Genomic DNA, 24,267 nt, shown 5'->3' on the forward strand with positions numbered 1-24,267 from the left:
TATAACCAATCGGGAATCTCTCTACGTCAGGCGGAAACGGGTGTCGGAATATGAGGCGACAAGATTCTTCTCAGCCAGACCTTTGGAATGCATCTTCCCCAATGGGCAAGTGTTACCAACCCCCAGTGTGGTGCACCATTCTTCTTCCCCCTTGTTTCAAACCATGGTAGTGACCAAAGCCTCACTCGACAAAGGGGGTTGGGGGGGGTGCCTTCTCATATGGATGCATTTTAAATTACAAGGTCATTGGAACCCTTGTGGAACCAGCCTTCAAATCCACCTAGAGTGCTGGCATTGAGGTGGGAACTACAGTCTTTCCCCTGAAGCTCAAGGGAAAGGTAGTTCAGAGCATTAGTCAGTACCCTTAGGGTTTCAGGAGCCACTCTTGGCACTAACTGCTGCAAATAGTCCTCCTTTCCAGGAATCAAACAACCTCACAAATGTTGCCTGTCCTGTCCTGAGATTACTAACACAAATTGGTCCCTAAAACATGATCAAGACAAGGCTTCAGAGGAGCAACAAGAGCGTAGCTCTTTGGTAAAGTAGTGGGGTTCCCTGATCTAGGGGCTGGTAGATTGATTAGGTTTAAAGATGGTGGAAGGCCTTTTCGACGAGTCTGTTTTTTGGGAGTTCATAACACCTAGAAAAGGCCTAGACAGATCTGGTATCACTGCTGTCACATCCAAGGGCTTAGCAGAGGACTCAAGAACATATACAGGTTCACGTTGCCTTTGATTTCATAACCAACCAGGAAAATGTTATGACTTGGCTTATGGGATGGGTTAGGGTTTCACAAACCAGTCCGACTTGCCTGGTTTAAACCCAGCTTCTTGGAGACGGCGCTCACCGTCTCTGGGATTCATTGTTTCCTGCACATTTTTCTTGGCCTTCACTGAGTGTTCCCGGGTCGTTGCTGCATTCATCAGGATTGCCCTTTGGTCCACATGGACTCTCCTGTCCGGTAGCCCCGCCTGGTACCCTTTAATATTTCAAACTTGAGATTTGATGAGCAGGAGCTTAAACCAGCTCCTGGGTGTCGGGCATCACCCTGTAGGCACCGGCTACCGCAGGAGAACCAGGAGCTGCCAGAGATGCTCCTTTAACATTTTGTCCATTTTGTATGAACCATTGTGTTTAAAAGTGTATCGGATGTGTTTGAATTCTTATTTATTAACAGTCTCAAATACTGAAAGTTAATGTCACATATGCATGTTTCTAAGGCACCACTTGGCCCTAGGAGACAAATCTAGCTCCTGGTAGCTGTTGGTTTCAAGCTACCCAGGCTCTACCATGCTTTCGATCGAGGTCAGGCATCTGGAAATGCACAGATGGTAAGACCCTAGTGGTTTTCTGGCTTCCTCTCCTGGTTGCAGTGAGTAACTTTGCACTATAGGCCTCCAAGATCTTTGATTATAACCTTGAGGACTCTGCACCAATGTCTGAACATTCTTAGGATCATGGTTTTGGGGATTGTTTCTCCGTCCCATTCCTTTTCTGCTTCCAACTCTCAATTCTTTCCCACTCCTTCTTCCTTTCCTCCCTTCTTTCTTTCTCATATCCTCTGTTATCTCTCTTCCTCTTCTCCATTCATTCCTTTCCTCCCTTTCACCTCTTCTCTTTTCTCTTTGTCCTCCCCAATGCCTTGCTGCTCCGCCACAGTCTCTCTCCTACACCTCTCCATCTCGCTCCTTTCCTCCCTTTCACCTCTTCTACTCTATTCTCTTTGTCCTCTCCAACTCCTTCTTGCTCCGCCACAGTCTCGCTCCTATACCTCTCCATCTTGCTCCTTTCCTCCCTTTCATCTACTCTATTCTCTCTTTGTCCTCCCCAACTCCTTCCTGCTCCGCCACAGTCTCTCTCCTACACCTCTCCATCTCGCTCCTTTCCTTCCTTTCACCTCTTCTACTCTATTCTCTTTGTCCTCCCCAACTCCTTCCTGCTCCGCCACAGTCTCTCTCCTACACCTCTCCATCTCGCTCCTTTCCTCCCTTTCACCTCTTCTACTCTATTCTCTTTGTCCTCCCCAACTACTTCCTGCTCCGCCACAGTCTCTCTCCTATACCTCTCCATCTCGCTCCTTTCCTCCCTTTCACCTCTTCTACTCTATTCTCTTTGTCCTCCCCAACTCCTTCCCGCTCCGCCACAGTCTCTCTCCTCCACCTCTCCATCTCGCTCCTTTCCTCCCTTTCACCTCTTCTACTGTATTCTCTTTGTCCTCTCCAACTCCTTCCTGCTCTGCCAGGGTCTCTCTCCTCCACCTCTCCATCTCGCTCCTGTCCTCCCTTTCACCTCTTCTACTCTAATCTCTTTGTCCTCCCCAATGCCTTGCTGCTCCGCCACAGTCTCTCTCCTCCACCTCTCCATCTCGCTTCTTTCCTCCCTTTCACCTCTTCTACTCTATTCTCTCTTTGTCCTCTCCAACTCCTTCCTGCTCTGCCACAGTCTCTCTCCTCCACCTCTCCATCTCGCTCCGTTCCATCACCTTCCCATTCTGCCTTGCTGTACCCTGTCCTTTCTGAGGCTCATAAGCACTCCTCTTTCGTTGTGTGGCTTCTGATTTAACAGCGATGTTGCGGCAGGCCATCTAATAGGGGTTTTGAGCTCACGTGTGTGATAGCTGAGAGCGTGTCTGCAGATTGTTTTGAGCCTGTATGAACTACTAATGGGCCATGTGGTTGGTGTTGGATAGCAGACCGCCCCATGGCTCTGCTGCCCGAGGTTGCAAAGTTTACTAGCCATTTTGGAAGCAGTCTGACCGTGGAACTTGCTCCAGCAGCCCTCCTTGAAGGCTGTCTGGCACCCCCTTGATAATCGTGTAAATGGGCGTGAGAAAGGTCCAGTTCATGCTCTGTGAGCACTGCTTGTGAACTCCTCCTACTTTTTAAAAGAGGACTCGCCAGTGCCACAACCTGGATCGCCTCGCTTTCATGAAGGTGTCGACGAGAAATCCTGAAATGGAGTAGACACCCCGATAACCCGGGCGGTGTCCTACTCCTAAAGACTCCCCCTCCCTCCTCCACAGGATGGAGGGGAGGTGTCCGCCGAAGCGCGGCAAAGCGGGGGAAAAACCCGCGAAACGGCGCAGCGCACCAAAAAGGAAAAAAGCCAGCGAAGGGGGCAACAATGGAAAGGGGAGGGGCTAACCCCCTTTATAGTGAGTGGGCTTCCCACTGCAGGCAGCATCCAGCCTTGGCAGTGGGACGCCCGCCTGCCAACACAGGACTTCGTTTTCCGGCCCTGTTTGCTGCTGGTTCGTGACTGCTGTTACGGTTTCGGGATGCAGTGTTTCGAGTTGAAGGGCGTAGCAGCGTTCGTGATGTCGGCGCTCCAGTGTTCCAGCAAGAAGGATATCGAGTGCAGCCCAGAGGAGCGGTGGGTCACGGATAAGAGAAGGTATGGGCTCAAGGGGGCGCCAAAAGCAATAATGGAAATATGGACAATCAGGGTGCACACAGTACTGAATACGGGGCTGGGGGGTCCGGTCTCATGGGGAAGCGCCTGGACGGTAATGCGGTATAGCAATTACGCAGGACGCATAGGTTGATACGTTTCGGGCTAAGCATTTCAGCGCACAGGTTAGCAAATCTGCCTGAGTACATGTGTAACAAGTGGGACGCAGAGAGGTTTGTTCCTTTAACCTCCATAGCGCCCTGAGTGGAGAGGAGGTCGCTACACTGTAAATGCGGGGAATGTTGTGAACGGAGACGAGTGGGGGCCGGGGAAGAGTGGCTGTGGTGCGGAGCCTGCACTTCGCTCTGTTCCTTCTGTCGCTTCTTGGGCTGAAAGATCTAACAGCTGGTGCAGTCGGGATTATTTAATTATGATTATTAGTCGGAATGGGAAGTGTATTGGGGAAATAACAGGTAGACGGGCCGGACAGGATACAGTGAGTATGGATAATTTGCCTACACTGGGTTTAAATTTCCCGCACTTATTCCCCCTTTTTTGTTTGCCGCGTGGAGTAAGGCCATTTCTGCAAAGCACCACCGTCTATCCCACATTTTATCAGGGCGGACAGTAACTATGTAAGTTGAATCCCTAGAGCAGCTGTTGTGTAGGTGACTGAGGGACTAAAACTGAAGACCCTTTTGAACCAAATGCTAATTTATTATTAGAATATGGACCGGGAAGCATGTATGACAGAGGGACGTTTGTATTTGTACCGTCACAGTAATATATGATATATTTTGTTCATACCGTGCTCATATACAGGCGTTTCAGAGCGCGAGTGAGGGGAAGTAACACGCACGTCGAATTGGTGTGTGTAGGGGAAAAGTCGATGATGGTAGGGCAGATTTAAAGGGGGAAGGTACGGGTTAGAGGATGGCTCCCCGCACCCGCAAATCTTGGCATCGGGAGGAGGCATCTGCTTGGTGGGCTAATATTGGGGGGTAAACGCACTTGCGCTGTCCTCCAGCTGGGCTTGGCGGTGAAGCAAGCAGGCACCTTGCCATAATCTTGCAGACAGACTGGAAGCTGGCGCTGGCATCTGTTACGTTACAAAGCCGGTCCGATAGCACAGCGAGTAGAACGCCTGCTTTGGCATCCGTGCAGAGCCTGCTGGCGCAGGTTCGAATCCCGGCAGGGCCAAACTCAGCCTTTCATCCTTCTGAGGTCGATTAAATGAGCACCACATACCGTGGGTAATAATATGCAGCGCTTAGTTACCGGAGGGTTCGTAGCGCTATTTAAATGCCAAATTATTATTAGGGCACTTGCCGGTCGGTACTACTAATTATTTAAAGGGGTTTCCCAGTACGGGCACGGGAACTGCTAGAGAATGCTGCATTTTTTCTTTCCTTTGTTGCGGATGTCTGGGTACGTTAGCTGCGAGGCTTATGTGTGGTAGCTGGATGTAATGGGTACTTTAGTAGTAAGCAGTTGTATTACAAATAGTACCGTGGAAGGTTAACTTTGCGCACACACCTTTTAAGAAGAATGCTTTGGCGTGGGGGGCCGGTTGCAGGCAGGTTTTGAATAATGAAAGATTTGTGTAAGCATAACGGTTTAAGGCTGCATGGTACCACGGTTCATTAGGAGACTTCTCCATCTCGCCTAGGGTCGGTCTTGAAACACAGTTTTAAGTGGTCTATGGGTCGTGCTTTGGGGCGCCCAAGGAGACGGAAGCGCGGCTGTTATGTGCACAGGAGTATTTTATCGGGGCAGGGTAGCTTACGCACGTGCACAGCTTTAGGAATGGCCTGTGTTTTCTCTGAAGGAGTAATGTAGACACTGCTTAAGGCCCAGGGGAAGCAGTAGTTGCCTGGGAATAGGATTATAGAGGTAAGCACTGATCAAAGTATAATGCACCTCCTGCACAGGCATACGTAGGGGACAGGGTACGGTAATCATGTTGGGTGTCCCCTTGTTGTGCCAGGGCTGCATGGCAGGGCACCAATGACGACAAGCAGGGTTCCTGGGTAAGAGGATATAGTATGGCAGAAGGACAAGGCGCCCGTCTCGGAAGCGGGTATGGCGGAGAGAGATGGGTTGGCTGGATTTACTGTCGGATAGGAAAAGGAGGTTGATGAAAGGAGTATAAAGAGTTTCTCTACACACTGGGGAAGTATTGGGTTGAACGGCAGCAGCATTTCTATGTATGGGGCTGGTACTGGAGCAGAGAAGGCTGGCGGGCTGCTGAGCAGGGGTGGAACTCAGTGGTAAAGCGCAAGGATCCATCATTTTCGTTTGCCTGGTTAGTGATTGGATTGGTATAAGAATACGAGTGAAAGCGCATGTGTGTTTTATTGGTGTTAATTTCTCACATGCAGCGCAAACATTTCAGATTCACGTTGTACAGGGCTTCCATCTGCTGAGGTGTTCCTGGTAATGAGGGAAGCACAATGTATTCATGACATGGCCCTGGTTATGTTAACGCAGGGGCAGGCTCTGCAATAGGGATTCCTTAGGGGCTTCAGGTTAAAAGCACCACTACAAGGCTAGTAAAGCAGCAGGGGGGCGTGGTCCATGTCAAATATGTGGTCCGGGGAACATGCAAGCACGGCCTCTGGGGGCTCTGGATTTAGGGGAAGTATGGGGTTATGGCACAGTTGTAACACCAGAGCGGGGCGCCCATACATGGAAGGGGCTGAATCGAAACAGTGGAAGTAAAGCGGCACCACCCAAATAAGTAAGGGGGCAGGGACCGGTGTGAAGGGATGTGGCTGTACCCAGAGTGGGGGTAAACCATCCTTGGGGTGAAGTGAAGTTAAGGTGGACGGTTGCGGTGCCCAGTTGGGCATACAGCGATGTGAAGTTGCAGCTGGGGTCAAGTCCTAATAATGGAAGCGGAGGGACGCATCAAGACAAGGGGATGTGACTGTGTCAGAAAGTAGCATGCCAAGGGGGGATATGCACATTTAGTTATGGGCTTTGCATAAACAACCCAAATTAAACGGGGCGAATGGCAATTGCCGGTTGTGGAGACATAAAAGTGGGCAATTTTAACTTCCAAGAACCAATACAAATGTTTCCCCCGAAACTCACAGTAGCGAACTGGGACATTTCACCTCACTTATTTGTAAATTTTCACCATGTTATATGGGGCAGTGGCGAAGTGTCTGGCCTGCAAACCTAACCACAGTGGTTCGACACCGCAGACCCACTTTAATGTCATGGCTAGGTCTGGTGGTGGGGTGTCAGGAGATAGGTCTGTGGGACTGGTGGCAAGGGTGACCAAGCTACAGGGGCAAAGTTGGAGTGTAGTTCATCAGGTCGGCAAGCCCAACGCTGCAGTTTAGCCTGCCAAAGGAACAGAAGCAGGGAAGGGCCCAGCCGAGGTTGGGAGGAATTGGACTCACATGACAAGGAATATGGCAGGAGGGAGCCTTCCTTGGTAAGGATCAGCGACGGCGAAGGGGTTTTGGAGCATCAATCAAAAGAATACAGCTCAAACCCTCCCGCCGGAAACAGCGCTATACAAACGGGGTAACGCAGGCAGAGCAAGGATAAGGGGTTGGGGAGCATTTGCTAGATAAAGGATGATGGAGGGCCATAAGAAACCTGGAAGGGAGCAATAAAGGCAAGTTGGTTTTGGAAAAGCAAGAGAAGAATACAGCTCAACCGCACCTGCCAGGAGCGGCACTCTCCCAACAGGGTAACTCCTGCAAGGGCAGGCGGAGCAAAGATAAGGGGTTGGGGAGCTTTTGCCGAATAAAAGGGGTAAGGAACCTATGGCGGGTGCAGTATGAGGAACAAGCTGGAAAGGTGGCATGGACAGAAGGTCCCAGAGCAGGCTCGCCCTGGTTAAGGCGGAGCAAGATGGAAAGGGCCTGGGCAGAAGTGTCCCAGAGCAGGCCCGCCCTGGTTAAGGCAGAGCAGGATGGAAAGGGGCAGGGGCAGAAGTGTCCCGGAGCAGGCCCGCCCTGGTTAAGGCGGAGCAAGATGGAAAGGGGCAGGGGCAGAAGTGTCCCGGAGCAGGCCCGCCCTGGTTAAGGCGGAGCAAGATGGAAAGGGGCAGGGGCAGAAGTGTCCCAGAGCAGGCCCGCCCTGGTTAAGGCGGAGCAGGATGGAAAGGTGACTGAGGCAGGAGGGTCCCAGAGCAGGCACACCCTGAAAAAAGCTGTTTGCAGTTTTAAGATGTGCATTGTTCAGGGGAAGAGCTGGCGCCATGGGTAAGGAGATCAAAAACTGACCAAGAAGGCAAGGGGTGCACGGGGACCCTCCAACCCATCATGGGCAGTGCAGTAGGCCCGGTTAGGGCGGTGGCAGTCTTCCTCGGGCTGAGACCTCCCTCGGGATGGGAGGCTCCGCTGCTCATTCATCACAGGGGGTCAGCTCTAAGCCGCTTCCAACTTAGACCGGTTATGGAACTGGCGCTGAAGAAATCGGGGGGACAAAGGGGTATTCGGGTCTCACTCAGTTCGGATTGGTGCAGTCACGTCAGCCACAGCCACAGCCATGGGCATGGGGGAAGAAGCAATCAAGCAGAATGGTAGATGGAGGCTGGGTGTTTTAAGAGGTATATCAGGCTGGTAAAATATAAAATTGACATGCCTTCTCCCCACCAGCAGCAGCCCGGAGGAAAGGAGATAGGTATGGGTAGTAGGATACTCATTTGGGTCATACACTTGGGAGGTAACGACCTGACAAGCCTGGGAAGGGGGGCTCTAAAGCGGGAAATGAGGTGCTCTCTACAGGAGCTGGCAGGTCAGTTGGGGGGAACAGAAATCATTTGGTCAGAGAATTCCAAAGGCAGAAGGGGGTGGGCGCAGATAATCACGCAGCCGTGGAGAGGTCCAGACCAAAGCTAAACTGTGCAATGGCAAAATTTAGCAGGGGCAGGGGTCCTGGCCAGATCAGGTAGGGCCTGATTAATTTAAATCCCCAGAGTATTTTTTTTTTTTAAGGATGGGGTACATTTGTCACCACTGGGGTTAGAGATATTCTACTGGAACCTCTGCACAAAAATCCTAGAAATGGAGGGAAGGAAGCAGGGGGGAGCCACGGTGGGCGGTAACCCACCTGTGGCGTGGCGGTGTTTGGGCAACCAAACACAAGAGACAGACTCCGGATGAGCCAGGAGAAAGCTGGAGGGTCTTCGCTCTTCTCAGACCAGCGCCCCTTGGGAGCCTAACATGGCAGGGGCGTCTGGGGGGAACAACAAGGGCTCAGCTTCCCCCAAGGAAACGGCACTCTCCCCGCCCCCGAACACCTGCATGGGCAGGCGAGGCTCAGGCGCAAAGGGTTGGGAGAGTTGGGCCTATGATGGACTGTTGGAAGGAAAGGGGGAAGCAGGTTTTTGTACACGGAGCAGTCGCCGCATCTTCAGAATTATTTCCACTAATGTGTGCAGTGGTGGTTATGATATTGTGAAAATAAATCTGCGGCCTTTTTATGCCAAACAAAGCAAGACTCATGTTACACTTTTCTGGGGGGAAAAAGAGGAATGAGTTATTGCTATGTAATGGGTCCAAAATGGACGGATGCACGGGTTATGATATCTATATGTTCAATATTGAACTTAAATCAAAACACTCGGCTGGGATTTACACCCGTTTTCTCTAATCTGAAGGGACCATGCACAATTTACAATACCATTTCATTAACTTATTGGGCAATAACAAATTCCACATTAGAAAATAATAAAAATACACAATTTTATTCAGAGTGAATAAACACAATACAATTCAAATCAAATTACTCATACAATTTCTAATCGTGTCTATTGAATAGACCTTCTAAAATAAAGACACTTTAAAAGACATGTACAAGTGGTATTCCCTATTCTAACCACCCCTATTACAAAGGTTCCCAAGGGTGATGGGGAGGGGAGGAGACTTTAAATTGTCCTCCCCTTTCTCATGCTGAACATGTTTCCGTTTTTCAGCCCAGTAGTGGCGAGCTTTCGCCAAGAGCTTGATCTTAACATCACTTTTAACCAAGTGAATACTGACTTGATGGCATTCAGAGCTTTTCCTCTCAGCCTGTGGGACAGACTCTGGCAGTCCCTGTGGACACGGGCTTTCAGAACCTCTGCAAAGGTGTCCAGCCATGCCCCGATTCTAGGTGAAGCCTCTCCTTTATGATCAGTCTCTTCTAGGGACGTTATGGCGCCTCTTGTGTTCTCTCTACAACTCCCGGCTGCGGATATTGCCAAACATGTTGTGAATTTTATCTTGATTCGCTCCCGAATCAGAGTACTAATACTCTGCCGTGTTGAGGGAGTACTTGTATTGAATGTATGCTTTTCAGTCAACATTGTGGCTCTCATGGCAGCAGGGGGACTTCGTAAATGCATGAGGCTAGGGATGGAATGGGAACATGAAGGACCACCCCCAGCATACAGCTTTTGCGAGGCCTGCATGGCAAAGCAGACTCCAGTCTCAAGGCTCTGCCCAGCGCCACCCCCTTGTGTCTAGCTTGTAACTGTATTGTACAGAATGAAATCAAACCTTAAAGCATGATGTCGAGAGCTATCCTGGGCTTTAAAGCCACAGAACCCAAGCGAAAAGCCGCAGTGAAGCAGCAGCCTGTGAACTGGTCTCCCGTATAGCGCAGTGCTTTGTTTGGAATGTGTTTACAGCCGTTCCATTTCTCTTAGATTCAGCCAGGCCCATCTTTGCAAGGGATTCCTTTTTCTCAACCTCAGCCAATGGTTTTCTTACTAACACTCCCCTCTATGCAGATGGGGGGAGGGAGGGACACGGAAGTAAAGTCCACAGCTTCTGGTCTCTGCTGGACAAACCTCTTCTAGCAATATCGTGCAGCTGAAAGCTGTCTTTTCGGTCATCTGGAGGTGCAATAAGGCTGCTGGACAGGTTGCTTGTAAAAAGCAGTTGTTTTAGTTTGTATTAGGAGAGGACATACTTTTCCTATGTTTGTAAAAATGTGACCCCGATACTTGTGCACCTGGAACAGCAGTCGGTTCTGCACAGTTTAGCTCCATGGATTTCTGTCATTCCGATTGAGCCCCGCCCCCAACACCTCACCCGAAAGCCAGCAATCATCCACAGCAGCAAAAGCCTTATGTTATCAGTCTGCCTGAAATAAACCTATAATTGATACTTATTTTTGCCTCAAATAAGTATCAATTAAGTGTAGATACTGACAAAAGAAAAAAAACAAGGAGGTACTCCCACAAACCCTCATTCTGTACTGATAAATATGGATATGGGCCACGGAACCCTCAACATAACCAGTTAGCTGTGATTTGCAGTTCTGGCAAAGCACCCACGCTGCTATGCAAAGACTGGGCCTACTCTGTTGGAAAAAATGATGGCATTTTTATTCCAAGCAAGGATGGGGCTGCCACTGATTGCAAGAAAGAGAGTGAATTATAATGTTATAGAGTTAAACAAGTGAGGACCATCTCCTAAAATAGGACCGCTGATTATCTGGGGTTTGATGATACAGAGACCACAGTGGGGTGCAGGAGGTGGGTGAAGGGGAGCTCTTTCAGCAGCTCATCTCTTCCAGTGAAATAGCCATAGTGCTACCTTCATTGGAGTGATTTGCAGAAGCAATCCCATGCCTATGCCTGATTGGGGGAAAAGCCATGAGACGGTTGCTAGCATGAGCTCCCTATATACCTTTTCCAGGATGTTCTTTAGGCATAAAGAACTTCAACCTTACTAAAACTTCTTCCGTCAGTGACAACGCCACGAATATTTATGAACATGAATGTGTTGGAAATTAGAGGGGCATGGCATGACATCCCAGCTAATGAAAGGTCATGCAGAATGTGCCTAGATAAAAACGAGGTTGAGTCTGCAAGACATGTCCTCACTAAATGCCCCAACATGAGGCCAGTATATGAATGTTATCTTTCAAAACCTGGGAAAGATCTCAATTGCATAACCTGTGAATTGTTTTGGCAGAGTTGCCTGTCAGGATATAGTAGGAGCCTGACTATAGCACTGGCACAGGTTTGGACATGTGTGGATATTTGAGGATGATATAAAGCTGTTAGCAGAGCTCTGAACTGTTGATTTATACCGGATTGTGGCAGTATATTGGGTCTCCTTGTTATTTTCTGTATCACCTGTTTGATCTGTTTACCTCTTTGGTTTTCTTTTTTTTAATCCTGGATCAGAGCGTGTGCTCTGTTCTAATTGTATTACTTTTCAGATAGTATGAGAGTTAGTCTAGGTCTAACTTATTTTAAGTATGTGTTTTATACATGAATTTGTTTTCTTTCGTATCTTATATGGTTTATTATTTTGTATATGACTGTGATTTGTACATATGGAAATATGAAATGGCTATATCTGTGTTTTGTGTAAAAGTTTTAATAACTGTATACACAATATAAAAAAAATGTATGCCTTATTAAGGGATGGATGCACATGCAAAACGCTAGACGTTCTTCTATCGATTCACCTGTGTATGTAAAATATTCTGCATGTGTTATCCAGTTTTAGAAATCTGAGATTTAATATTTTTTGCAAAAAATGTTTTAATGAGTTTCTTAAGTCTATTTGTTTCTTATTCAAATTAATTTCTAGGGACTCTTCTGTGGAAGATTGAACAGAAATCTAACAAGGCCTTTGCGTGTGGAAAAGTGACAATTAAAGGGAAACGCCACTGGTACGAGGCCCTTCCCCAGACTGCGTTTGTAGCATTGAGTGATGACACTGCCTGGATTATTAGGACAAATGGAGATTTATACATACAGACAGGTGCGTACCATTCTTTCCAAATTACTGTCCCTGCTAGCTTTCATAGGCATTTGATGATCATTCAGTAGAATTTCAATATTTCACTTGCCAAGTAAATTGCTTGAAACAACAGAAGTTGGGATAGAATTCCATTTTTGGAGTTATTTGCCTAAATTTGAGGGGTCCCCACCTTTATTTTCCCTCTTCCTTGTTGTTTTGCTCCCCTTTTCATCACAGCCATGCTTAATCCAGAGCCTGAGAAAGTGGCTTTATTTCTATGTGCGGTTACCCGTTAGTGTCCCAGAGAGGTTACCCCCTTGCTGAACATTATATGGCTAAGCTGAATGTAGCTTTTTGGCTTATGTAAAATGGCTCCACTTGATGGAAAACATTTAACCGTCCTTGGCTGTTTTTGACGCCCCCCCCCCTTCCTCCTCAGGTTCACAAAATGGAGGTCCCGTTTGCCTCGAAGACCTGAACGGTCACATGACGGTGTGTTTTGAGCAGGTGGCCATCTTGGGCCACCTCATGCCTGGGATAGTGTGGCCAAAGTCAATTCATCCCAGGCCTTCAGGCAAGTGCCCTGCTTCCATCTCACCCATCTAGGAAACTTGAGGGGCCTGTGCTGCCAACTGTCCTGCAACTGCACCGCCAAATTCGCCTGTTTGATTGATATTTTATTTCTATCGTGCTCGTACACAAGGGTTTCAGACAAGGCAAAGGAGGGGAACAGGGAAGAACAAAAACAGCGATCTTACTAGGTCCATTGACATTGAGAACGCGCAAGTGCATGGCAGAGGGGGAGGGGAAAAGTGCATGGAAGGGGGGAGAGCTGGAAAGTGCGAAGCAGAGGAGAAACAGATAAATAACTATAAATAAATAATAAAGGCAACAAACAGTGGTAATGCAGCCACTGTTGGTCCTTCTTCCATGGCTGGCCCTCTCTCGTGTGAATTTGCAAGAATATCTGCAATATTTGTTCTTCACTGGGGTTTTCTCAGGCTGCCCCAAGCCCCATAAACCAAATCCTGTGGCAGTGGTTGACAGTGGAACCCTGCGTCACAGACTACCACTGACCCCACCTTCTTTGGCTTTCAACACCTCTGTATCAGATACTCGATCCAGGAACCAGTGTATTCCAAATAAATTGTCCTTTCGTAGGGGGTTGGGATCCCTCCTGCAATGGCGTGGCATTGTTGGAACCTATGATGGTCACCAAACCATGTGCCAAGTGTCCGACTCTGCAAATTGGCAAAACCACCTGCTGCAGATCTGCTTTATTGCTCTCCTGACTCTCTTTGGTGCAGCTTGTGAGTCCTTACTTCTCTGAAATCTTCTGCTTTGTGTCCCCTTTTCTTCGGCAGTGGTCTCATGTGACTTAAACACCACTGAAACTCCAAAACCTGCTTCTTGGACACTCTTGCTGAAGGTTACAGTTCCCGCAAAAGACTGCCCAAATCCGCACAACTGTCCCCCTTGATCTCTTCCAAACTTTCTGGCCCAAATTAGAAAAGTGTTTTACTTACCTAGGATTGCATTTTCCTACTAGGAATAATATATGATTAAGCGTTTAACAACTTTTTAAAACCCTTGTTATAGCGTTGCATTTATTTTGCAACGTTTACTTATTTTTTAATGTAGTGTTTCACCTCTTGCCTTTTCTTGTGCAAAGATTATATTTTCATAAAAAGATAGTGTGTGGACGTTCTAAGATTTGGTATTTTTGAAAAGTCTGTACTGTACCATTTAACCACCCCACTCCAACACCTGAGAGTTGGGCCAGTGCTGCTCTGCCACACTCTCACTTGGAGATCCTGCTGAGCTTGAGGGAATCACTTGTACTGGGAAGACATACCAAAAGACTCTGAACCACATCGCTTACACACAAGGGTCTCAAAAGAAACTTGGTTTTTGTGTTAGTATTGCAACACATTTTTGAAGTACCTGACTGGAAGCTGTTAAACCACTTTTGTTTTCAAAATGAACCAGTGTACGTTAAGTTCCACTTTTTAAGGTCTTATACCATTAATGTGCATGCCATCCATTTTGTTGCTGAATTTCAAGTGCCACCAGACACTCCACTCTCTATTTTGTGTATCTACCCATTTCACAAGCTGATTGAGAACACTAATGAGCTGACAATACTTTCCAGCCGAGAGTGGGGTCAGGCTTGTAAAGTGATATTTGTAAAATCACCTCAACAGTTGTTATATGCAGCGCGTGAATAATGTTTTTTTTTAACGGTTTTTATTATTTTTTTAAAACAAACAAACAATACAAACCAAACTGGCAGCGCCTTTTGCAACAATCACATGAACATCAATTAGTCAAGACCACTGCTCCCCCAATCCCTCCCCCCTCAAGAGCTTGTTTGTCCTTCTCATTCAGTATCTGGTGCGTGCGGCAGGGTATCACCTCCTTCTGAGACTGCAGAATCCGTTATTGTTCCAAACAGTCCTGCTATTAATACTCTCCATGCCAGCAGGGTACTCACTTCTTCTTCCCCACACATGCTACATGCCTCCTGCCATACCACCGTTTAAGCCTCTACCCATTTCTGCAATTCCCGCCACCATACCTCCACCCGTGGCTTATGGCACTGCTTCCATCCCATGGCAATCCTTCGTTTTGCGAGCACATATGCCAAGTCCTTCAATTTCTCAACATGTTTAAAGGATAGTTCCGGGACTTTTTTTTTATTGTCCCTACGGTTCGGCCATGTGTTTTTAAGCATAAATCGGTAGATCGTAGAAAACTTTCCTATGGACCTTACCCGACTTTTCGTCCATTAACGCACTCGAAATCAGCCGCCATTTTCTGATAATCCTATCATTTCCCCCCATCGCCCTGGCTCACCTGCTTTTGCAGCACTAAATCAAAACCCCCGCCCCTGAGCCTGACATCAGCAGACGCGTACCGCCCATTTCCCAACGCCAAAGCACGTTTCGTGTCAACAATCGCTGCGCCTCAGCTAATGAAGTGTCGCCATGGAAATGGCAGGACGCCTCTTTCCTCTATAAGTATAAACACACCGTTTCACAACACACAGCCGCAGATTTTCGATTCCATTACTCTCTCTGTGTTACTTTGAGTATTCTGTGACTCGTTTCTGTGCTCTGGTCAGCTACCTTCGCCGCTTCTAGGCCTTGTGAACACCTGTACCACCTCTGTAAATTATTTTACTTTCTTTACCACACAATGGCTACAATAATGCCGTATATGTACGAGCCCGAGTACACCGAGGAAGAACTACTGGAAAGGCAAGCACGCGAAAACGATGGGGATTCGGACGGCAGTTGGGAGGACCAGTCAACGGATGAAGAGCCTGGACCATGTCGCATGGACGGTGTCTCCACCTGGTGCACGTGCAATCGGTGCGAGCTAATGCCAACTGAGGAGGAGAACTGCTGCTGCCGTGAAAATTCCGGGTGCTTGGCCTACATTTCCGAAGGCGAGCCAAGTCCGCAATGCATCACCGAGCTGCCAGAGTTCAGGGAAGCCTGCCTCTCACGGACCGTGTTGAGGATGATGATGGTGCTTATGCACGAACTTCGCGGCACTGTTCGTCCGCGTAATCCGAGTAACTAGTAAGTATACTCTGGTTGTGATGTCAGTGATGCCACTACTATGTCATGGTCGTCTCCCACAAATAAAATTACATCTACATATCATTCGAATGCATGTAAATTGGTTCCATATTGTGCATTGTCTAGATAGAATTTTTTTCAAAGCAGAATGACATTTTTTACCTGAATCGACAGTGATAAGAAAGTTTTGTCATTTTAATACAGTTTGCATCTTTCGTTTTCACAGGTGGTACAGGCTGGTGGCCTATCGTTGCTTCACTTGGTGGCTTCACGGGAGGCTCGGACACCGCGTTCGGAGAGTAATACCTGCCTGTGCGGTACTTGCCATTAGACAACATTTCCCCAGCGACAGTGGACAATACCGCGGATTTTCCCTGGATGTGCTGCAACCGGAACTTTACAATGTGTAATGTTTATTATTTATGTTCAATTGAAATTAAGATCTAAAATAAAACCCAACATATATTTTAACAATGGTTGTTTTGATTTTTTAAATGAATCTAGTGTGTCTCCATTGAATAGTCTTCCTGTGCCTTGTCTTGTCACACCACATGTCTCCGGCCAGCATCCTCCCTCACGCTGGCCGCCCACCTTCAATCCACATAACCGTTGAACCCATATGCAGCAGACATACATATGTTATTTTGCGGGTTGGCATCAAGCCTCCCGGCCTTGCCTCCTCCCCCAAAATATTTACCACACCACTTTGTTCAAGCGTTGGCAATAAAAGGAAGGCCGTTGGATTTTATTGATACAAAACATAGTTATAGGTAAATAATCCATATGGTTGATCATAATAAATCATCCTTTTGGGCACCGGGTACAGAGATCACCCCCTCTGGCCCGTGCCGCCTTGCCAGGCCAGCCTGCTGCTGACTAACTGCCTAGGCATCCAGGGTCTCCAGGGTGAACTGCACCCATATATTCTCCTGGGAGGGTGAGGTATTTATAAACTCATCCCCTGCCTTCCATGTACTAGATCCTGCAGCCTGCCTCTTACATGCAGTTAGATGGCCTCTCCTTGGTGAGGCCCTGCGGCAAACAAGTCTTGTTTGCACGACCACCGCCCCAATCCACCCCCCCCCACCCTATCAAAGGCAGTTCGCACCGGGGTACTTGTGCTGGCAAGTGGAGCTGTCAGGGAGCGATGAAGGCCAAGAGGTGCCAAAGACCATATACACTTCAAAGTGGTCTATAGAGCATGGGTTGTTGTTCCCATGTCTACCTCCAGACTCCGTGTCTCCTGCCAAGCATCCCCCCTCACGCTGGACGGCCCCCTGCAAACCGCATAATGCCACGACATATACACGTCATTCATTCACAAACACACCCCTGTTTCGAATTCTTTATAACCCACTTCATATTTCTAATGAGAACTTCTTTGCGCTTTGCTAGTCAACCCGTGAAGGTGCTGGTTATCTGCTCTTCGTCTCTGTGAACTTCCGTGACCACTTCGAGGAAACTCGTCAGTTTGCAAACCTGTGAACTGCTCCCTGTTCTACGACAAGAAACTACTCTGATCCCTGCATCTAACTGTTTGTTCGTCAAGGTAAGGCCATGTACCATAATCATTTTGCGTCCAATTTCTTTTCGTTCAAGACAGTACATGCAAGGAACTAGTCACATGTTCTGAGTTTAGTCAAATTATCTTTCTATTTTTTTAAAGTTATTCAAATACTTATCCGCATGTGAATAACGTGTATAGTTCCAAGAACCAATACGAACCTTGCATTGAACCTTTTATGCGTCATTTAATTTTTTAACACATTGGTATTCATAGAGAATTGTTGATCTTTACTTTTCAGAACTTTCCACAATGCCTGCCTGTTCCATTGGCGGTTGCCCTTCGTTGACCCATAATAAATCTGAAGGTACTATAATGCATGTTTTCCCTAAGACAATAGATCAGATAAGAGAATGGGTCCGATATTGCGGATATCCACCGTCTGAGCTTGAAAGTAGAGTCCTAGAAGTCTTTGCGGACAAGAGGGGTGATCGATACCGCATCTGCAGCAGGCACTTTAGCTCAGACATGTACTCCACATCATTGCTAATAAAGAAGAGCACACCGCGAGCGAGGCGAAAATTGCTCTCAACCGCTATTCCCACTCTATTCGTCCACATCCCTCCACTGGTGAGTCAAGTTTACGTATTTATCTCTCGGCCTTGCGGTAGTGTGTAGCATTTGCTAACAATAATTTCCCCATTTATGTATCCACTCAATATGAAGGCGGAAGATTCTCCATCCGTGTCGTTATTGCAGTCATCAGCCACTTCAAGCACCTATCGGGTAATCTTACTTGGCTATTCTGCCACTGACTTGTCTTAGGCATGTAAATCAATAGTTTTAATTTATCGTGTGATTATTTTACCTAATGGTACACCCTTGTACTCGTCCTCTAGTCTTTGTTTTCAGTTATAATTATTGTTATCCAAAATAATGCAAGTACTGTCTTTCAGGGAGATGCTGAGGAGTCCCAACGCATTGAAGTCAACCGTTGATGTCACTCAGATGCTCGAGGTACGTTTCCGGACATTTCCATCGATGGAGATCATCAGATCTTGCATTCTTGTAGCGTGATTGTTACACACAATGTTTCTTTCGTTTTTAGCCATTGATATGTCCTTCTGTCGTCGCCCTCCTATGTGTCTTCTTTTTTCAATATTGTGTTCATTACTAATGAAAGTCCTATGTTTCAGGGAGTCGATGGAGCATTAATCCAAGAAGAAGGGGGAGCATGCAGTTACGGGTCGGCGCAACAGCTTGCAGAAGTGTGCACCGCAGTTACATCGTCCCTTGATGTTCTTATGCATTTCGAGGTATGGATACTGACAGTTCGATCAAGCGAAATCATATGGCGTGATTACATCCGCTATACTTCCTTCTTTATTAACGCAAGTACTATGTTTCAGGGAGATGACGGAGCTTCTTCTACAAGAACAACACCCCTAGTAGTTGATGCAGATCTCTGGGTGGTGACACTTCCAACGATCGAGCAAATCGAATCATATTTAGATATCCATTATTTATTTTAGACAACTGATCATTTGTGCAGGTCTATTTAGATGAGCCGTTGACGCCTGCACAAAGTGTCTGTTCTTTTTAACAAAATAGAAAACCATACTAATGCAATTACTGTGTTTCAGGGAGTTACTGAAGCATCATCTTCAATAATATCATCAGTGGAAGTCTATGAGGAGCCCGAGGTATGGATCTTGAGAGTTCCATCTAACTAGATCAACAATGCGTGAATAATTGTTGTTTGAATGTTCTACACAAAGCGTTCATTCGTGTTTTGCTATTGAGATGTACGTGGGTATTGGTCCCCAAGTACATTTTGTGTTTTCAATATTATTATACATACTAATGAAAGTTCTATGTTTCAGGGAGTCGATGGAGCGTCAGTGCGTGATGGATGTGCTTTTCATGAAAATATAGTCGTTGCAGCGCAAGAAGAAGTGGAGACATGCACACACGAGTCGGAGCAACAGCGTCCCGATGTTGAAGTTCGAGGCAAGAAAGTTTCAAAGAAAAGAAAGCAAAAGAAGGTTAGTGTCCTGGTCACTATATTATGTTGTTTTTCACTGTTAATAGTTCAATACTGTAAGTTGTGTTTAAACTGAACATCCCTTTTCCAATCTGTCCTCTAGTTGCGAGTGGGTGTATGAACTAGATCTACACAGACAGTGAAGCGAACGAGAGATGTTGCTTGTCAAACCTTTTGGCAGGGACTTGAGACTGGAGATGCATCGTGCCAATGGGAAGAATATGAAGTGATTGACAACGGAGCTATACCACATCCAGCCATTGATAGTGAATGTCCTCCTGGTAGTTCGGATGCAGTCGGAGATCAATTCACAGAATCCACACCCGCAAAAACTAAGACCGCGAGAAAGTTGAAGAAATTGTTTTATTCACCCATCGCCGGAGAAGGAACAGATGTTGCAATGGAAGAGAATGAAGTGGATGACAATGAAACACCATCAATATCACTGAACATAGCGGAAGACGATATCAGAGATTCTATCTTTCATGTGAGTGACATGTCCTCAACGTTACAGGCCGAACCAGCTGGGATGCAGAGTTACAGTATAAGGAAAGAGGCCAAATTCATTGTATTCGATAGTTGTTTGTTTGATATTATTATTCGGATGAAATGTGGGCATTTGGTTGGTGGGGAAGTATGTGGGGAGCCATTGATTAATGTGACTCGTGCAATTCGAGGCACTAACCTTAAAATACATGCCACCTGTACAAAATATCATCCTTTCTCATGGTCTGCACAACCTGTGCTGGGGCAACTACCAGCAGGCAATCTAATTTGTGCAGCGGCTGCACTTTTTAGTGGTTCAAGTTTTAAAAAGTTAGAGTCTTTCTTTCAGTTTGTGGGAATCCATTTCATTGCGAAAACTCAGTTCTACAAATACCAAACCGATTATCTATTTCCAGCCATTAGCGAAGCTTGGAGAATGGAAAAAATGTCTATTGATAGTACATTCGCGGGCAAACGGTTCAGGCTAGCCGGTGATGGACAGTGCGACAGCCCAGGATTTTCAGCCAAGTACTGCACCTACCACTTTCAGGACATGGAAAGTAAGAAAATTGTGAGTTCGGTGGTTGTGCAGGTGTCACAAAGTACATCCTCAGTGGCCATGGAGAAAGTTGGCTTTGTAGCATCATTGCAAGAACTACAATCGCGGGGAATGGTGATCGACCTGATAGCCACGGACAGACACGTTTCAATTGCCAAGACAATGAGAGAAGAGTACAAAAATATAAATCACCAATTTGACGTTTGGCATCTTGCAAAAACAATCAATAAAAAAATGTCGGCTGCAGGTAAAAAAAAAGATATGCAAGGTATTTCACAGTGGTCCAAGTCAATCAGCAACCATCTTTGGTGGAGCTCAAAAACATGTGGAGGGTCGTTGGAAATTCTACTGGAAAAATGGCGGTCAGTAATGCTACACTGTAGCAACGTTCACCGCTGGACCACAAACCAACATTTCCACAATTGTGAACATGGCCATTTGTCCACAGAGGAGGCACGGAAGAAGTGGTGGTTGATTCCTTCATCACCCACTCACAAAGCCATTGAAAAGATTGTATTTGATAAAACTATAACAAGAGATTTGAGGGGACTCACGGAATTCTGCCACACAGGAGATTTGGAGGTGTTCCACAATATGTGCCTAAAGTACAGGCCAAAACGATTGCATTTTGGCATGGAGGGCATGATAAATCGGACTCTTCTAGCGGGCTTGGCACATAACCATAATGTTGGCCGTCAACAAAGTAGGACGACCGGAACTTTAGGGACGCTTCGCTAAGATAAGGCCTTCACAAAAAGAAGTAAACAATGGGTTATCAAACCAGTGTTTGAGGATATGCAATATGACTTTATTGAGAGACTTATTGTTGATGTCCTAGATAGGCACATACATGGAGTTGTGAACGAACCTGTGCAGGAGACAACTGCATTGCCACCCAACATTGCCTCTGTTCCATGTCCACCTAAAGAAGAGCTCATTGAGAAATACACATCACGGTTTAAATGATTGTAATTTGATTGTCTGTTCTCTCGAGTCTCCTCATGTCGCAGGCCCATTGAATATGTGTAGCTATGTATTGTGTAAATAAAAGTGATTGCTCTGTGAGTCCTGTGAGATGGCCTTACACTGAATGTAGCTAAATAGGAATGTGTGCTCGTTCAAAGTGAAGGTCAGCTGCTTTGATTTTTTTCTCAGGTGCCGGAATGGCCCACGACTCAGTATAAGGTTCTATTGTTATTTGACCTTGACAGGACGGGACCATCCCGAAAGACTTCTTTTTGGGGGTGTGGGGCAATAACGTAAGAAACGATAATGAATATAATTTCAGAAACGAAAGCCATTTAATGTTCGTTCATTAGAAGAAATAACGTCGGCATAGAAGGAGTGGTATTTCGGGGCTGCCCTACGCACAGACACAATGGAAAATGCAAATATAATGTAAGTAACTCTTTAGATGAGTTTATACCGCAATTTAATTACTATACAATAGCTTTAAAGACGGGTTAAGTTGTACTTGTTCGTTCTATGTGGCATATTGTTTTGTACCGCGCACTATCTTGAGGAGAACCATCTCCTTTTACGGAAGCACCTCAAAACCTTCCTCTTTGCTTCTGCTTTCTCTCTCCCTCTCCCCTGCTACAACTGGTCCACTGTCTGCGACCTCGGTCCTGGGCCCTTCCACTCTCCACCTGCACTGCCTCCCTGTCAACCCCTGCACTGGGGGACTGTCTCAGTATCCTACAGCCCCCCCTTGACGTATAATACCCAGTTGCACTGTCCTAGCTATGAAATAATTTCCCGACCTAATATATAAAATGAATAATTTTAATAAAGATCTGATGGTGAGACAGACTAATTTAATTTTTTATGTTTTTAAAACCGGTACATCCTTCATTATTGTATGTGTCACGAGTACCAGACACCGGCGGATGGCTTTTTCAACCGCCAGTTGCTTCTCCACGTGAACAACGTTACCACCCTGACCATTTTATGGGACGATCGCCAAGTACAAGTATGCCCTTACGCGGTACTAACGGCTAGATGCAACATACAGACCGTTGTGGTGGCCTAGTGCCTTGTTGTTGGAACAGCCATGCGATTATCAGTGCGACCGAAGAGCTTATTTTATCGTAAACCAACACCCTGTGTACTGCACACGAACATCGCTTGCCTCAAGACGAACTATTTTGGATCGAGAGCAAAGAAAAATGCAAATCGCTGAATATTCTCTAAACATTTGATGTCAAATAAATGTACTTTACCAAATTTACAATCTTGCGGTTTGATTTAAAAGTACAGTTTCATATTCCCAATTGTGGCGCGCTGTGTTGTGAGCTGATCTGTGTTGATTTCCGGGTTCTGTGTGGAGTCGCGTAGAAGACGCCTGGGCGCGTTTGCCTACACAGCACAGTCACGTCACGGATAGAGGCGGGGAATATGAATGTTTTGATAAAGTCTGTTTCAGGGGCGGGGGATTTGATTTAGTGCCGCAAAAGCAGGTGAGCCAGGGCGACGGGGGGAAATGATAGGATTATCAGAAAATGGCGGCTGATTTCGAGTGCGTTAATGGACGAAAAGTCGGGTAAGGTCCATAGGAAAGTTTTCTACGATCTACCGATTTATGCTTAAAAACACATGGCCGAACAGTAGGGACAATAAAAAAAAAGTCCCGGAACTATCCTTTAAGTTTCCGTGGTCTGGGAAACCCTCCCAACAGGCAGGCCCAGGCCGTATCTATAATGAGTGTGACCCCTTTGTCCGCTAGCTTTTGCGCCACTTCTCCCCAGAAACTCTCAATCACTGGGCAAGACCAAAACATGTGTGTCATATCGGCATTTTCCTTATCGCATTTTGGGCACGCTTGTCGTCCCGCATTTACAAACTTCGATATTCTCATCGGGGTCATGTAAGCTCTGTGCGTTATATACAACTGTATTTGTTGTAATCTGGCATTTCTTGACACCTTCTTCTGGTATCCCATAGCCCGCTCCCACATCCCATCTGTCATCTGTGCTCCCACCTCTGTTTCCCAATCCAACCTCAAATGCGTCAATTCCTTCCCAACCTTGGTCATCACCATCTCATACAATCTAGAGATCTCATGCCCCCCTTCTGATATGTCATATATTGTCCACATAGTGGCGTCTGGTTCCTCCGCCAATACAGTCTCAGGCCAGATTTTACGAATATTATGCACCAGCCTTAGGTACGTGACATACTGGCCCCTATGCAAGCCCGCCTCTTCCCCTAGTGCTTCAAAATCCCTAATGGCCCCCTCTTGCCAGACATCCCCCAATGTAACCAGCCCGACCGACTCCCAGTAGGTCCCGATTATCATCCTTAGTTGTTTGTCTTCCCCTGCCAAAGCAACCAACGGCACCTGCGGGGAACACGGGTACGGGTCCTCCATCATTCGACATACTCTACGCCACATCTTCCACCCTAACAACATCATTCCCGGGCGCTCCTTCATTTCTGACCTAGGCAACCAAATAATTTCCTTCAGGTAGAACGGAGTGCAGTCCTGTCCAAACAGCCTAAATTCGGGAGTTACCTCATCAGAGAGCCATTTTACCACATATTGCAACTGACCAGCTACATATAATGGGCCTCAAAATTAGGCAGCTTAATACCCCCCCTTTCATAGAAATTCTGCAACTTCCATAGCGCCACTCTATTCCGGGTGCCATGCCATAGGACGTCTCTGCACATACTATTCAGCTTGGCAAAAAACGTCTTGGGTATCATGTACGGAATATTGCTGAAAAAATGTAAGGGCCTAGGCAGGACCACCATTTTGAGCATCGCCCCCGTCCCATCATCGCCAACGGCAACTTCTCCCAAAACTTCATGCTTATACGGATTTTTCCCACAGTCACCTCAGTGTTATGCAAATGTTCCTCCTCTACCGTGTGATACACATCTATTCCGAGGTAGCGGAAGGAACCAACCGCCCATGGTATCGGCAACACTGGCAACCGCTCCGGAAGGGTTCCTCTGTAGCTACCCAATGGGAATATGCTCGATTT

General features: G+C 46.8%; 1 protein-coding gene across 3 annotated transcripts in view; it reads left to right on the top strand.

The window, feature by feature from the left end:
• TECPR2 (tectonin beta-propeller repeat containing 2) overlaps positions 1 to 24,267 on the top strand; it is an 879,235-nt gene that overhangs the window by 329,215 nt on the left and 525,753 nt on the right. For all 3 annotated transcript variants that reach the window (XM_069638097.1, XM_069638099.1, XM_069638098.1), the window contains one exon: positions 11,946 to 12,119. In XM_069638097.1, coding sequence (XP_069494198.1) covers positions 11,946 to 12,119 — 174 coding nt within the window. The remainder of the gene's footprint in view (positions 1 to 11,945; positions 12,120 to 24,267) is intronic.

Source organism: Ambystoma mexicanum, chromosome 14 (assembly GCF_040938575.1).
Source record: "Ambystoma mexicanum isolate Mex_15411 chromosome 14, UKY_AmexF1_1, whole genome shotgun sequence".
Classification (NCBI taxonomy): Eukaryota; Metazoa; Chordata; class Amphibia; order Caudata; family Ambystomatidae; genus Ambystoma; species Ambystoma mexicanum.